At 56.9% G+C, this 15585-nt stretch overlaps 1 protein-coding gene across 1 annotated transcript; it reads right to left on the bottom strand.

Moving 5' to 3' along the window:
• Positions 1-2072: 2072 nt before the first annotated feature.
• Positions 2073-15534, bottom strand: LOC308526231 (uncharacterized protein). The gene is made up of 8 exons (XM_081101319.1): positions 15024-15534; positions 14016-14261; positions 13300-13490; positions 10940-11138; positions 9548-9672; positions 7493-7579; positions 5416-5591; positions 2073-2330 (listed from the first exon to the last, which is right to left on the bottom strand). The coding sequence occupies exons 1-8, from the start codon at positions 15165-15167 to the stop codon at positions 2236-2238; spliced, it is 1263 nt and encodes a 420-aa protein (XP_080957445.1). The 5' UTR covers positions 15168-15534; the 3' UTR covers positions 2073-2235.
• Between the last annotated feature and the right edge of the window lie 51 nt (positions 15535-15585).

The raw sequence follows: 15585 nt of genomic DNA, 5'->3' as shown, positions 1-15585 counted from the left end.
GCGGGGCCGTGGCGGAGGCTGCAGGGGAGCCAGCCTCTCCTCCTTTGGGGGAGCCAGTGAGAAGCGCCTCCTGTCCAGTGGTTGGCACTGGGGACCCTGGCGGTGAAGGAGCTGGGGCAGAGGGTGTGGCTGGCTGTTTCTGCCCCTCGAGTCCTCAGAACCCCCGCCTTCAGGTGACTCCTGTTTGCCGGCCTGTGGCCTGCGGTCCCAAGCAGCTGGGCTGAGGCTAGGCTGACTGCCCTATTTAGGGACAGGTACCAGCGGGCAGCTGTGTGGGAGGTGGGGGGGGGGAAGGGGGGAATGGGGTGGCCTGGCTCTGCCCAGAGAAAGGTTCTGGGGAGGCAGGGCTGCCTCAGGGCGCACTGGGTGGGCCTCGGGCTCAGCAGGTCTCCAGTTGGGCTTCACACACCGCCCCGCCTTCAGCAGCTTCCCTCGCAGGGGTTGACAGTCCTCCTGCGGGCACAGAGCTGGAGGGCATCCTCCCTTTGCTCCTGGCAGGTGCGCCTGCCTGGCCCCCGGTGGTCAGGAGATGAAGGTGTTTCTGAGCAGGTACCTTGGCAGGTCATCGGGCACCTGGGAGTGTCCTACAGAGAAGAGAGGAAGGAAGGAGAGGACGGAGTGAGGGCAGGAGGGTTCTCAGAGAGCCCTCCCCTCCCAGGGCCACCCCTCACAGGCCACATGGCCAGGACCAAAGTTTCTGCTCCTGCTCAGCCTGTTCACAGCCTAGCGTCACCCCAGCTCCCGCAGCGCCTTTGGTCAGGACGCCAGGCCTGGGTGCTGGGTCAGCAGAGGCATCTGAGTGGTCAAGGCTGCCTCCGTGGAGGGCCACTCCCTTCAGTATCGGGTCCCCAGGGCCCGGGGCAGAGAAGGACAGTGAGAAATGGGGCTGCAACACCCCATGCTAAGGAGGGGCGACCACACCGAGGCCTAGCAGCAGAGGCAGCGGGGCCCACGGAGCCCAGGGACAGAGGTGGGGTTGCGCCTCATGGGCTGTGGTCTGATTGGGAGGCCCTGGCCGCAGACCTGAGTGGAGGCCTTCACTCTACCCATCGCTCACAGGGCGGGCTCTGAGCAGCTGGGAGAACTTGGGGGACCAACTCACGAGGCTGCACCGAATGTTGGCACAAGGCCAACACATAACTCCTGGGCACACCTGCTGTGAGACACTGTGTCCTCAGATCCCTGATTTCAAAGCACCCTGACCCGAGTCTGCCTAGGACCACTCCACACCTGTGGTCCGGGCCCTCACGGTCCAGGAGGGCACCCTTAGGATTTGAGAACCAAGTTGGTTACCACCCGAACAACCCTCTGTTTAAGAAGCCCTCCTCTCCGCATGGTGACTTTGACTGCACCATGAGTTTACCTGGTATTTTGTGCATTCTGCAATCTCTGAATTTTCTACCATGAACGTATACTCTTGTCAAAGCTAAACAGAATCCCAATTAAAAAAAAAAAAATGAGGGCAAAACCCCGAAAAGACCTGCAACTACCTCATCGTGGGACAGGCGATGGGCTCTCCAATCCCAGTGGCACAGGTGTGGGGTGGAGCTCCGGGAGCAGGAGGACAGGCTGTTTGCACAGCATAGGCTCCAGGCAGCCCCAGGGCTGTGGGCCCGGTGCCACACCCACTGTGGGGATTGCGGGCCCCTCCTCACTCTCCCAGGACCTGCCCCCCTACCCCTCAGCCACTCAATGTCACACCCACCATGAAGTCTGAAGCACCCAAATCTTACCGCTTGACATCAGGCCTCCACTGCGTGGTGACACCTGGAGGAGCAGAGGGGCAGACACAGCCAAGCCAGAGAGACCTCGGGTTTCCAACTGCAACCACCGGAGACAGGCCGAGGGAGGACCAGGCCGTGCCAGCCCAGGAGCTACAGCCGGTGCAAGAGGCCAAGTAGGGGACACATCAAGCCACTAAGTCAGGGCGATGGTGACTCTTGCTTTGGTGTGGCCTTGTTGTCATGGCAACTGAGGTTTCCATTAGGTTCAGGATTTTTCTGCTTCCAAGCGAACTGGTTTTCTTTGGGCTTTTGTTGTTGTTGTTGTTGTTGAAGTTTTTTTGTTCTTTTAAAAGAAACTTAAAAAATTTTCAGAAATAAAGGGTATATGTTCAAGACAGGGATAAAGGGAACGGATTATAAATCTTCGTGGTCGGAAAAAAGGGAGAGGCAAGTTAGGGAGGAGAGGGTGGGTGCATTAAATGCAGCTTTTCATGACGTTAGACCAAGTTGGTTACCACCCGAACAACCCTCTGGCCACTGGAGGCTTGTCTTTGACCGCAACATGCTTCTTTCTGCTCCAAAAGGCACTCATGCGTTGTTCCGTCGCTAAATTGTCATCCCGGATAACCAAGGGAGGAAGGATCAAAACACAGAAAACAGCAAGTAAATGAACTGAATAATGGACAAATGACGCTACATTCGCCAAATGTACTTGGGAAGTCAGAATCCAGTCCAGCCCGGGAAAGACGGCAACATTCCCCCCAACACAACCAGCATCAGGGCCCGGTGGACCCTTTCTGCTCAGACTCCAGTCAAGTGTTGGAGTGGCAGCTGGAGCCACGGCTCCACGTAGCACGAGAGGAGCATTCTGTACTGCTCAAGGAGTGGATGTCTTAGACTGCTTTTCCATTTCCATGGGTTACATTATTAAGCAAGGGTGTTTATTGATGTAGGGGGCAGCTTTCCTTACTCATCCGCTTTTTTGTCCAATGTGTTTTTATTGATTTTCAGAGAGGGGGAGGGAGAGGGAGATAGAAACATCAATGATGAGAAAGATGGATCGCTGTCTTCTGCACACCCATACTAGTGTGCCCAGACCGGGAATCAGAAGGTGATCTCCTGGTTCATGGGACGATGCTCACCCAACTGAGCCACACCAGCTGCGCTTACTCATCCATTTTAATGACAGGCTCCCTGACATCCTGTCTCACACACAACTAACTCCTGCTCCCCTCCAAACACTTAGTGGCATGCTTCTGGCCTGCTGCAGGCAGTGAAACAGTCCACCTGGACACCTCAGTCATAATACTTCTTTTTAAAAAGTCCTCACGGGAGGATTTTTTTCCATTGGTCTTTAGAGAGAGAGTGGATGGGAGGACGTAGGTGAAGGGAGGGAGAGAGCAAGAGAGGGAAACATCGATGGGAGAGAGATACATCCACTGGTTGCCTCTCTCACAAACCCCAACCGCGGCCAGGATCAACCCTGCAACCGAGGTATGTGTGCTTGACTGGAAATCTAAGTTGCGCCCCTTCGGTCCTTCGATGCTCTAACCACTGAGACAAACGGGCAGGCTCACTAAGAATTCTGGTGCCTCTCACAGCCTCTGATGGCAGGATGACTTTGCACATAATGAAAATACCTACCTCTATCTGATACCAAAACACCCTCAAACTCAAGCATTCTTCCACAGTAGATGGCGCCGCATTCTCTCCTCTTGGTTTAGCCCTCACAGCCTTTAAGCTCTAGTCTTATGAGAGCAGACAATTGGTCTAGTGACTTCCTCAACACGTCAATCCATGAACAGAAGGGATTTCTCCAGTCCTGATGGGGGATTCAAGTGCACAGCTGCACCTCTGCTATTTCTTCCCCCGCAGCGCCACCTGCTGACACAGCTCACACCACAGAGAAAGGACCCACTCCTCAGTGCTGGGGCCCCAAGTTGGTTGAGCATCTTCAGGGACCACAGCAGCTTGAAGGGCAGGCAGTGCTCACAGCGGTTAAGAGTTCGGGCCCGGAACCTGTCAGACGCGGGTTCGGGTCCCAGCTCCAACACTGACTCTCTGGGCCAGTGCTGAGCCTGGTCAAGCATTCCTGAGCTCCCCTCCCAGCTCTGAACGGGGGACAGGAATGGAGCCGACCTCCCACGGCAGCTAGAACTCAAGGAGACGGACAAAGTGGGTCAACTACCGAAAGGCTGCTGAGCCCAGAAAGCCCCCTCGCACGGCTGCCGTTACTAACTGCAGCCCCTGACCTGCTCACTCAGGGATCCAAACCACAGTGGGGATCTGTCAAGCAGTTTTTTCTCAGAAGGTTTTGCTGACTCAATTGGGCTGATTATAGCTCATTCATCAACTTAGCCAGTCACACAAGTGGACGTGATACATGTCCAAAAGTGTGAGGAGCCAGTAGGAAAACCCGAGGCCACAGAACCCTCTGGAGAAAACCAATGCTAACAAGGCAGTAAGGTTCATGATCATTTACCTGCACGTGAGCGTTTCCCCGACTTCACCTCCAGTGAGACCGGGAACGCAAGCAGCAGCCCCCAGACAGTGTGTCCGCGTGCGCACACTTCATTTCTGCATCTCGAGTGACACAGCAGGACTTGCAGTGGCGACTGCCACCCGGAATGGCTGCTGCACCCGTCACAGCCACAGGGCGCCTTGTCACGGCCCCGGGTCCTGTCAGGTCCTGTCACCCCAGCCCCTGGGATCCCAGGAGTCTCGGGCCTGGCCCCGTCATCAGAAAGTCCTAGTGTCCTTCATCAAATTGTTAACTTTCTCAGGGGGCATGTTGGGCAGGTTTATAGGCAAATAATCAATAAAATGATATTTCAAAGTGAATGTGAAAACTAAACCACCTTTCAGTCAATGGCTTTGTTAATTGGTTCTAAGAGGAACGCCCCCCCTACCCGCAACCTTCCATCTCTGAAATCAGGGTGCAGCTTGGAGCATCCCTCCCAGTCACTGTCAGCTGGTGGCAATTCTGACAAAACCCTCAATGCCACCACCGGATCACTTTCTTTCTATGAGCACAAAATCGGGCAGCTGACAGCTGACAGCCTCTTAGATCCCAGGAAACACAGGCAGCACAGGCAGCACATGCAGCTACAAATCCACTGTGGAGCCAATGCCTCACTCCCATCACAGCCCTCAATGAGCAGGTCCAGCGCCCCCTGGTGGGAGGACTCAGGGCCAGGTCAGGTGGGAGAAGAGAACCATCCCTGCTTTTCAGAGCAACAGCAAGAGCAGAGCCCGAGCCTGGCTGAAGGCCTGGCAGATGTCCACGACGGGTTACATGGGGGCTCCCCCGACAGAAATGGCTAATCCGAGGCCTGGCCGAGACAAGGAGCCCCAAACACATCCTCTCCTGAGCGTGTCTCCGCGCTAACTGTCTGGAGATCCGCTCTGGATATCCGAGGACCCACCACAGTGTACGTGATGGGGAGGCTCCTCATGCTGAAGGAACTAAATGGATCTGGATGAAACTGCCGCCACAGTGACGTGGGCTTACATGTTCTACTTGGGTGTTCACACACCTGAGGAGGCAGACGGGGGCGTGCGGAGCCCCCTTCAGGCTCCAAGCACACGTGTGCGCACCCAGCTCGCATCTCGTCGGTTCTGCCCTGACCTCGAGGAAGGCCTGAGATCCTCCCCTTCACTGCCCTCCTGCAGCCAGGCCAGCCCCTCCTACCTTTTGGTGGGGGCCCACTGCGGGCGTCTCCCTTCTCCTCCCAGTATGAGCACGATGGGGTGGCCTCCAGGGGCCCAGGACGGCCATCTGAGGGTGACTTGTCTTGTCCTCGTGAGCGGCCTCTCTGGCGTTGGAATAATTTGAGGAAGGCTCTGGCTCGACTCCAGCGCTTTTTCCTAATAGGAGTAGAGGGTTAGGACACTGCCAACCCCCACTGCCCCTCCAGCCGGGGAAGCGGCCCTTCCCTTGGGGTTCAGCACCAGGTTCCCCACGAATCTGCATCGCCAGCACCAGGATCATCGCATGTGGCCTCAGGGCGTGGGGCACCATTGGCAGTTCATTCGCACAGACCCAGGGACGCGAGAAGCGCTCCTTGTGGCAGAAACCCGCACTAGCCTCTCGGGAAACAGAACCTCACATGCAGCCTCCACTCTGCGTCACCGGGAGGCACCGGGAGAGGTGCTGTGCTCATCTAGGTGTGCTGGCAATTGTGCATCCCAGGGCCATGTCAGGGAGAGTCAGGGCCTCCTCATTTCCCGCTGGAGCTCCCAATAGGTGAGACAGGGGGGCAGACTTAGCCCCTTCCGGGCACTGAGGAATCTGGGTGAGGGGGGAACAGGGTGGGCCCAGTGGGCCATGTGGATGAAAAAGAGTGGACACTGGCTGGTGTTCCCCAGGGGTTAGAGCAGTGGCCCAAGCACTGAAGGGTCAGGGTTTGATTCTGGGTCAAGGGATTGTACCTGGGTTGCAGTTTTATCCCTGGGCCCACTGGGGGCGTGTGCTGGATGGCAACCAATCAATGTGTCTCTCATATTGATGTCTCTCTCATTGATGTCTCTCTCTCTTCCCCCCAACCCTTTGTTCCCCTCTACTCTCTCCAAAAATCAATGAAAAAAAAATCCTCAGGTGAGGATTGAGCAAAATTAAAATAGCCCTAGCCGGTTGGGCTCAGTGGGTAGAGCATCACTCTATGGACTGAAGGGTTCTGGGCTCCATTCTGGTCAAGGGCACATACCCGGGTTACAGACTCAATTCCCGGTGGGGGGTGTGCAGGAAGCAGCCAATTAATGATTCTCTTTCATCACTGATGTTTCTCTCTCTCACCCTCAGCCTTCTTCTCTGAATTCAGTTAAAATATACTAATATATATACATATATACATATACATATGTATATATAATACATATGTATATGTATATATGTATATGTATATATATAGTAAAATAAAAACGAATCAATGAAAACAGTGAACTTAAAGGGTCATACAGTGCAGCTAACCAGAAATGGAGGCATTCTAATGTCACAAGAAGAACCGCAGCTGGTTCTAATCCTGGCTCTGCCACAGAGCGACACTGTGCTGACTCAACTCGAGTACTTTCCTCATCGAGGCCTCAATGTCCCCGCCAACACAAGGGACAGGAGGAGGGTGGGAAATTATGTGGTTTTGTGATGTCAACAGAGAGCCCTTGCAGGATTCATGGTGATTTGCCCTCAAGGCTGGGCTGGGGCAGGACAATCTGAAGGCCCAGCTCCTGGGGCTCAGGCCCGGACGCAGGGGAAGGCCTGCTGGACAGAAGCCCGCAGCCTCGGGGACCGAGCCGCCCACCACCGGGGCTGCTGCTCTGCAGAAGGGAACGTGTTTGAGAACCACCCTGGCGTCCAGAGACTCCAGAGGAATGTAGGGAAGACCAAGAGGTTCCTGTGACTGAAGACCATGGGTGCTGGCCCAGGTGTCCGGCCCACGCTTCCTTCCCAAAACAGAAACATGGCTTTCTAGGTCCTGAAACCTGGAGACACAGCCTGATAGTCCTGCTCCAGTGGCTCTAATCCAGACTCTCTGCCCCTTCAACCGGACATGGCAGCTGGCATTCGCCACCCTCAGAGGATAACCCCGAGGAAGGCCGGAAAGAAACTCTCAGTTCTTTCAGAGCTGGGAGGGAGGTGCGCTCAGGGGACCTGCCCTAGAGGGGAAGGTGCGGGCCCCACACACTGGGCACTGCTCCACATGGCTTTCCCCACTCGTGAAAGAGCAGCTTCCTGTTCTGAGTTGAAGTTCCTGCTGCTGAAATCAACTCACTTCCTAGGAGCAGGACACTGAGCCTCCTTTGGAGCCCCAATTCTGTCCTCTTCCGCCTCTCCTGTAGGCATAGTCTGCCGGGTGTCGCTGGAAACAGAGGAGAAAGAAAGAACAGTCTGGTTTTATATAAAACGTGTCAATGGACTCATCGGCCCTAGCTGGGACCTGGCCCAGAAGGGCCGGCATTTTCCGGGGACTATGACATCACGGTTCTCATGACCGTCAAGCTCGCCGAGGGGGGAAGATGGGGAGGGGAGCTTGTGGCGTGGGTCCGGGAACCCTAACACGTGAGGAGACCTGCTGTAGCACCAACGAGCAGGCTGGACCACATCTCAGGAGAGCAAGCCCCGAACCATGTGCAACTCAGGATGGCAAACCCGTGGGCCTTGACGGCAGAGACCCTGGTTTCCTTGCTTGAACATGAGTCCCCTGGATCGAGGCAGCAGCTCAGGCTCCTTTAGCCATGAGGCTGCCGAGGTCCCACCTGAGACGCGGGCTTTTCTGAGACTTCACCGTGAAGTGAGCAGCTGTGAAAAGCGATGACTCGCAAACCGCTGGGCCCAGGACCACCGACCCTGACCTGCTCCCAGCGGCCTTGGCTCGGCATCTGTTCTTCTAGTCTGTGTTCCTCTCTTCCCTCAGCTGTGCTGCTGGGCCTTATGCTAGAGCGCTTTCCTGTCTGGCTCTGACCGACCCCCACCACTAGGCGCACAAATTCACACAAGACAGGCCCCCAACCCGCCCCGGGCTGGGAAGACTCCACTCAGAGCAGGTCAGGAAGCCTGCCCACTCCCTGGCCTCCTGCACACACTGTCTAATGCAAGACCTTCATCAGATCATCCCCCTGGGTACCAGGCCCCGATGCTTCTAGTTGGCACCTACCCAACCTCTGCTGGCCATTGGGACCCGCTGCGCTGTAGAGAGCCAACTCAGTCCATGGTCATTTCCACCCCAAACTACAGTGTGGCTTTCCCTGTAAACCTTCCTGGGTCAGTGGCGAGCCAGCTGTAGACGAGCAGAAGAACCCGGGAGAAAAGTGAAGCAGCACCGTGACCCCGCGGGGCTGGGTCAGTGCCCCTGTGGCCACTGTGACCGAGCCCCTCTGTCCCTCCTGGCCAGCCACTCCCCATCACAAGGAAGGACAGTCCCACAGCTCAGCACTGAGGAGTGAAGAGCACCCTGGGCCCACCAGATGCATCTCGGGTCACTTGACTTCCAACCCCAAGGTTTCCAGCACCAAGCCTCTTCCTCCTGCCTCCTCTCTGGCAGCTCCCTCGGCCCTTAGACCAGCCTCCCATAAACACTCACTCCCAGGGAATCTGACTCCTTAGCAAGGCATGGAGGCCTTCCCCATCTGAGTGCCCCCTGCTCCAGCCTTCCCTCCTGCCACTGCCTGCACCTTCCCTGCACCCCGACCACCCGTGCTCCACCTTCACGTCCCCCCAACTCCCGCCCCCCCGGCTAGCCCCGTCCCCATCCGGGTCAGCTGCAGAACCCCAACTCCCACACCACGCTTCCATCTCCCCCTCCTTGGAGCTCCTCAACATCTGTCTGCTGGGCACACAGCTCTGCTCACACGCCATCACGCCTGCCTGTGTGTGGCCACCAGGTCACTGGTTCTGTGCACCTCGCAGGGCCCCCTGCCACAGCCAGGTTCGTGTCACGTCAGCAGAGGGAGGACAACCCTCTCTCCAGCCCCTCAAGCGGAAATCAGACAGAGAACGGGCTCAACCCGCGACCTGGATGGCTTCCCTAGGTACCTCTCTTTGCCTCTGTCATCATTTTTAAACTGAGCTTAATTCCAAAAGCAGATTAAGAAGCGGCTGGCAGTGGGCCATGTCGTTGAAGCCAGCAAAATCCAACCACCGCTCCTTGCAGAATTCTAGAGCCATTCCGGGGAGAGGAGAGCAGGCTGCACTGGGAAGATGGTCTGTTCCCTTGCCCTGGGGACACCAGTTCGCCGGCGGGCTCTCTGCCCAGAACGTGGAGGCCTGGGCGTGGAGCTGGAAGCCCGCAGCCCTGTGCGGACAGGTGTCGGTCACCCCTCCCCCTTACACGTTCTCAGTGCAGTGCTGGCCCCATGCGTCCAGGAGGCTCTGGTTCAGCTCTTTCAAGGTGTCTATCTCCTTCCTCAGGCGACACTTCTCCTCTTGCCAGTCCTTCTCCGCAAGGGTGAGCAACTGAAACACAGATCAACAATGTCCTCAACACCACGGGCCCCTGTGACTCCACTGCTGGGAAACTGCTCCCAAAAGGAGAAAAGGGCCACGTGCATGAACATGGCCATTTCGGCATGAGCTTCACCAGTCGCAAGGACCAACACAGCCAATGACATGGGGATGGCCGAGTGCACCGGCCAGTCGCGCAGCCCTGCCCACGTGTGGCCACTGAGCACGAAAACACAGCCAGTCTGAGCAGAGAGGCGCCATCAGTGCAAAATGTACAAGAGGCTCTGAGGACTTGACAGCCATTTTTAAAAGGAATGTAAAGTATCTCATTAGGAAGCAGCCCAAAGGGTGTGGCTCAGGTGGTGGAGCGGCCCCCCATGCACCAGGAGTTCCCAAAAGAGATGCCTGGTCAAGGAACACGCCCAGGATGAGGGACTGATCCTCAGTAGGGGGCGTGCAGGAGGCAGCCCATCAGAGGTTCTCTCTCCTCATTGAAGTTCCCATCCCTCTCTCCCTCTCCCTTCCTCTCTCTGACATCAGAAAAATAAATGCAGGGCTGGATAGGAATTCGGGGCTGAGGTTGCTCAACTCTCCACCCAGAACATCATCGGGCTGGAGTGGCGGGAAAGCCCAAGCTTTGGCTTCAAACAAACTGAGTTCAGACCCAACCTCAGAGGATGAGGATGGGCGCCAGCTCACAAAAGCATTGTGAGAATTCAGTGAGATGACACGGGGAGCACAGAGCAAAGAGCTCAGCCGCGAGGACAGAATGAAAACAGCACTTAGCTGCTTCCATGCACGCCCCCCACCCCCCCGGCCCTGCGAAAAGGAAAGGTCAGGCCCTAACCAGTTTAGCACAGTGGAGAGAGCATCGGACTGCGAACTAAAGGTCCCAGGTTCGAATCCGGTCAAGGACACATGCCCAAGTTGTGGGCTGGCACCCCGCGGGGGTGGTGCAGGAGGCAGCGGAGCCACGATTCTTTGTCCTCATAGATGTTTCCATCTCTCTCTCCGTCTCCCTTGTTCTCTCAAATCAAGAAAAATAGCTTTAAAAAATACAAAAGCAAACGTTGGTGAGAGGTCTTTTCTAACACATCCCCTCCAGCCAAGGTGCTTGTCCCCGTTAAATGCCTCTGGCTTCCTCTCGGCCTCTGGGTGACATTCCCACACAGTCTTTGGGCACAGATGCCAATGAGGACCCACTCTGACCTGGCTGAGCCCCAGGCTGTCAGCCCCAGGCTCAGGCCCGGTCCTGAGGCCCACCAGCCCCCGGCCTCACCTCACACTGCATGCTCAGCTTGTAGAGCAAGATTTCCTTGGGCAATTGCTCCGCCTTCAGGTCTTGGTACTCGGGCTGCCAGTTGGCCTGCCAGATCCGCATCTTCTGCTGCACCTGCTCCAGGGTGGCCTGCAGCTCCTGGCAGTGGGAGCGTAGCTCCTCCTGCTCCGCCTGAAGCAGCTCAGTCCAGGAAGTGAGCCTGCGGGTGGAGAGCCACACGGCCCAGGGCTCAGGAGCACTCCCAGCCTCTGTCCCATGTACACCTCAATCACACCCCCATCCTCTCTGGGCCTCAGGTTTTCCCCTGTGGAAATGAGGGCTGAGCACATTCAGAGGTTCTTAAACTGTGTCCGTTGGGGTTCTATGCGGCCACCCCGGCTGCCACACTCTGGGCTGGGACACAGGACAGGCAGGCTCGGACACAATTCAACAGAGCAGCCTGTGAAAAATCCTTCCCATGGAAGGCTTTGCATGTCTGCCTCCTTGGAAAAAGGGTTCTTCAACTGAAACACTTTTGAAAAACTTGGAATCAGATCATCTTTGCTCTGAAACTCTGCCTTTGCCCAGCTCTTCTCCCCAATTCCAAGTCCCTTTCTGATCCCAACTCCTGACACAAATAAGAGATTCTGGAGCATTATGTAAAGCCGCTGACATCATCATCATCATTATCATCGGCATAATTACCCGACTGGCTTTCCAGGAGTAAGGGTTCTACCTGAAATCTCAACGACCAGAGGCTCATGGACTCCATGTGAACACAGGTGGGCCCTGTGAGGCCCACACAGTCTCCGTGATTTAATTTAAAGTAATTAGTTATTCAATATTTCTAAAAATGTTCCATTTCACATCAACATTCAGCTACCGAGATTCTGGGAGGGTGGGGAGAAAGCATCAAGCAAAGGCCCTGGCAGGGGCAGCTCAGCAGTGATAGCATCAGCCTGTGTCCGGAATGGTCACGGGTTGGATTCCCAGTGGCATGTCCCTGGGCTGTGGGATTGCTCCCCGGCATAGAGGGGTGTGTGCTGTAGGCATCCAATAGATGTGTCTCTCCCATCGCTGTTTCTCTCTCCCCCTCCCTCCCTCCTCCTCTCCCTCCCTCCCTCCCTCCCTCCCTCCCTCTCTCTCAGAAGGGCAATGGAAAAAGTATCCTGGGATGAGGATTAAATAATAAGAAGAATAAAAAAGTAGAAACAAAAGGATGGCCTGGCAGCCCGGGTCCGCCCCGCAGCTGACCGCCTTCAGAGGGTGTGTATTCTCCACGAGGGCCTGCCCTGCCGCTGACACTCCCTCCCCACCTGCTGGACCTGCCTGGCCCCGCAGGCACCTGACTGTGTAGCCCCAAACATATTAAAACAAGGCTGTGCGAAGGAAGGCTTCACGTGGTCAGGCCACTGGGCTGAGACAAGACCTGGATTTGAGTCCTGACTGGGCCACTACACTCAGGACTGGCCCGAACAAGTTATTGAATCTCTCTGAGCCTCTTTCCTCATCTGTTTGAAGAGAAGGATTAAAACGCAGTCAATTCTCAGGATTCGTGGTAAAATGTCCTATGGAGCCCCCGCGAGCACTGAGCAGTGTAGACTGCAACTGTCCCCACCAGTTCCTGTGAGTCTCTGGCCACATTTCTGCCAACCAATCAAGACATAAGGACGCTTTGTGCCATATGCTCCCTGGGACAGCCAACAGCACCAGACCTCGGGCCTGAATGACCCTCATGTGCCACTCGGATATTTTCCCTGAGGCCCAGCGCAGCGTGCACTTGGGACACTGGACAGCACTGCAGCACTCCACCTGGGGGCCGTTTCAAACAGCGAAATCGCCACCAAAAAGCAAGAGAAGAGGACTCCATGGCACTCCATGGACCACAGAAGGGACGCTCGTGTGCAGTGTGAGAGCTGAAACAGGCAGGAGTCAGAGGCCTTGTTCAACCGCAGCTGCAAATGTGCACATCAGGCGATTCCAGGATCTCGCCCTATGGACAGGCCCCTGACAGGCCATGGGGACCAAAGGGGGGTGACAAGTGCATCTCAGTGAGGAGGTGAGTTCGCCAACAGGGAACGCGGGAATGACCGGGAGCAAGCATATGTCCTTCTGGAATGGCTGGTGAGAGAGGATGAAGATGGCCGTGCCCGACACAGTCATCCCCATCATCCATGTGGGAGGGGCGGTCACCCACACCTGGACGATGCTCCATCCCAGCCACCAGCTGGAGGCCCTTCCCTCCTGACCATCAGCTGTGACCGTGACAGGGCGGGTGAAAGGGCACCATTTCCAGGGGACTCCCCTGAGCTGAGCGCAGCGGGAGCTGAGGGAGCTGGTGTGACTGAAGGCGGAGATGCTGCTGCAGGGGCGGGCGGTACCTGTCGTTCTCCTGCCGCAGCCTCTCCTTCTCTCTGCTGTTCTCTCTGGCGGCGGCCAGGGCCTTGGCCTCCTGCTCCTTCTTCAGGGGCTCCTGGGCTTCGGGCACCTGCTTGTCCTGCTGCCCCGGCTCTTCCAGCTCCCTCTCCTCGGCCCCCTGTTGTTTCTGGGGGCCCAGAATGGAAGGATCCTCCTGCCGAGGGAAAAGGTGAGGATGCCTCACTGGGTGCAGGCCCCGGGGAGCAAGAGACCCCATATACCTGCACCCCCACACGCACTGAGGGGCCAAGAGCAGGTCAAGTGCAGACCCCAAAAGAGCAGGGACCCTCGGGGCAGGCAGCACCCGCCGTGCTGGGTGCGGTTCTCCCAGCGCTGAAGGAACTGCGCTGGCCGGGCCCACATGGTGCTATGGGAGCCCTGCGCCCTCTCCACACTCGGGACCTTTAGGGGCACAGGATGCCCGCTCTCTGGATCAGCTCCCTGGCTGCCCTCTGTGACCAAATGTAAAAGCCTATTTTTTTAAAGGGACATAGAGATCAACCAAAGGACTTCTATGCCAGCATATAGGCCTAACCAATGGACACGGACAACACGGGGCTGAGAGCATGAGTTCCCTCCCCCCACCAATAGGGGCCAATGTGGGGATATGAACACATATGTAATAACTTCATTGACTGTGGTGGCTGGTAAGCAAGGAGGCATGGAGGAGTGCGCTTGCCTCTGCGGCTTGGACTCTTCGCGGGGATGTGGGTGTCCTCAGGAGCGCCAGGGCCCAGCTGAGATGGCAAAGGCCGAGGGCAAGCGGTGTCCTCAGAAGAGCCAGGGCCCGGCTGAGAAGGCAGCGGCCGAGGGCAAGCGGGCCCCAGCAGAAAAGCAGCACTAGGCGGACGCCGCAGCGGGGTGCTGGGTGGGGAGTGGAAGAATCGCGAGCCCCAGGCCGCCCCCACACTGCTTGCTGCAGGACCTGCGGGTGGAGATGCTGGTGGGTATCTGTGCCTCGCTCCCTGTCACCGACCTGGCCAGCCTGGCCCAGGTCTGCACCAAATTCAGCCGCACCCTGCACATCGACAACATCTGGAGACAGAGCTGCCGGGAGGAGTTTGGCGTTTGTGAAACCTTGCAGAATCTGGAGGCAGTAGGCACGTCTTACCTAGAAGTCTATGCGAAGCTGTTCCACCCAGACAGACACATTTTGGGTTTGTGGGGGCGAGATATTGAGCTCTATAAAACACTGCTGTATGTAGCGGTGGACGGCTTAGGTATTACTGGTTGGACGTACAGGCCTGGTCTTAACACCCATGTGGACGGCCCAATGCAATTCAAGCCCGCGTTCCGAATCCGCCTGACGGAGCGGAAATCAGCCACGGTGGAGTGCATGGAAGGCCACCACCGCAGGCCCCACAGCCGCCACCTGCAGATTCGGAAGGACAGGCTCACCAGCCAGTGCCAGAAGAGAGACCACCGAAGGGATTCACCCACGCGGCTTAGGGAGGAATTCGGGACGGTGGGCGCTGATATGGAATGTCACAGTGCGGCATCACTGCCGGACCTACCGCCGCCTCTACCTCCCGCCCAGCCACCCGGACCACCTCATCAGGCCAGGCCTCTTCCAAGGCAAATGCGATCGGATCGCTTGGGCCTCACGATTTTCATGCTCAGCTTCCACGGGAAGTGTGCCAGGCTCACGCACAGCACGGGAATCGCATTCCACATATTAGAGATCCACCTTATGCGCTGCATCCAGCTGCGAGATGGCGAGATCTTCCGCGACTTCCACGAGCTCTCCCGCGTGGTCCGGGAGATGGAGGAGCAGGTGCTCCAGGAGCAGCAGCAGCAACAAGAAGACGGGACCGAGGAAAGCGAGGGCCATGGCTGGCAGAGCCCCGCCCAGCCCAGCGTCGGGGAGTCCGGGGCTGCAGCTGCAGAGGAGCAGCCTGTCCCGTTTGTTCTGCCTGTGGGCGTGAGCCCAAGGGACCAGAACTACCCCTGGACCTGCAGGATGTGTTTCTATGGCATGGAAACTGTTCCCGTATGTCCCTCACACTGGCACTACCCTAGAGTCGTCATCCTGTTCGATGAGAACCACTTGGGGTTCATCGATCTGGAGGAGAAATCCTTCATCCTGTTTGGCAGAGTCCAGAACACCTTCCAGAATGTGGAGGCAGCATCCCCGTAGGCCTTCCTGGGGATGCTCAAGAACATTCACCCCCGACCACGTTTACCACCCGAGAGGATATCTGATGTTTAGAGAGAGTGGGGGAGAGAGGGAAAGAAAGAAAGAATCCATG

The sequence above is a fragment of the Myotis nattereri genome (genome assembly GCF_964212035.1).
Source record: "Myotis nattereri genome assembly, chromosome: 10".
Lineage (NCBI taxonomy): Eukaryota > Metazoa > Chordata > Mammalia > Chiroptera > Vespertilionidae > Myotis > Myotis nattereri.
The sequence above is the reverse complement of the archived record's forward strand: the minus strand, read 5'-3'. Positions and strand labels throughout refer to the sequence as shown.

Excerpts from the sequence above, each read along its gene's own strand:
- LOC308526231 (XM_081101319.1), bottom strand. The coding sequence starts at position 15,167 with ATGGCCCTCGCTTTCCTCGGTCCCGTCTTCTTGTTGCTGCTGCTGCTC. Across the intron at positions 13,491-14,015 it reads GAAGAGTCCAAGCCGCAGAG|GAGGATCCTTCCATTCTGGG; the intron begins GCAAGCGCACTC and ends TTCCCTCGGCAG. Across the intron at positions 2,331-5,415 it reads CAGTGGGCCCCCACCAAAAG|CGACGGAACAACGCATGAGT; the intron begins GTAGGAGGGGCT and ends ATGACAATTTAG.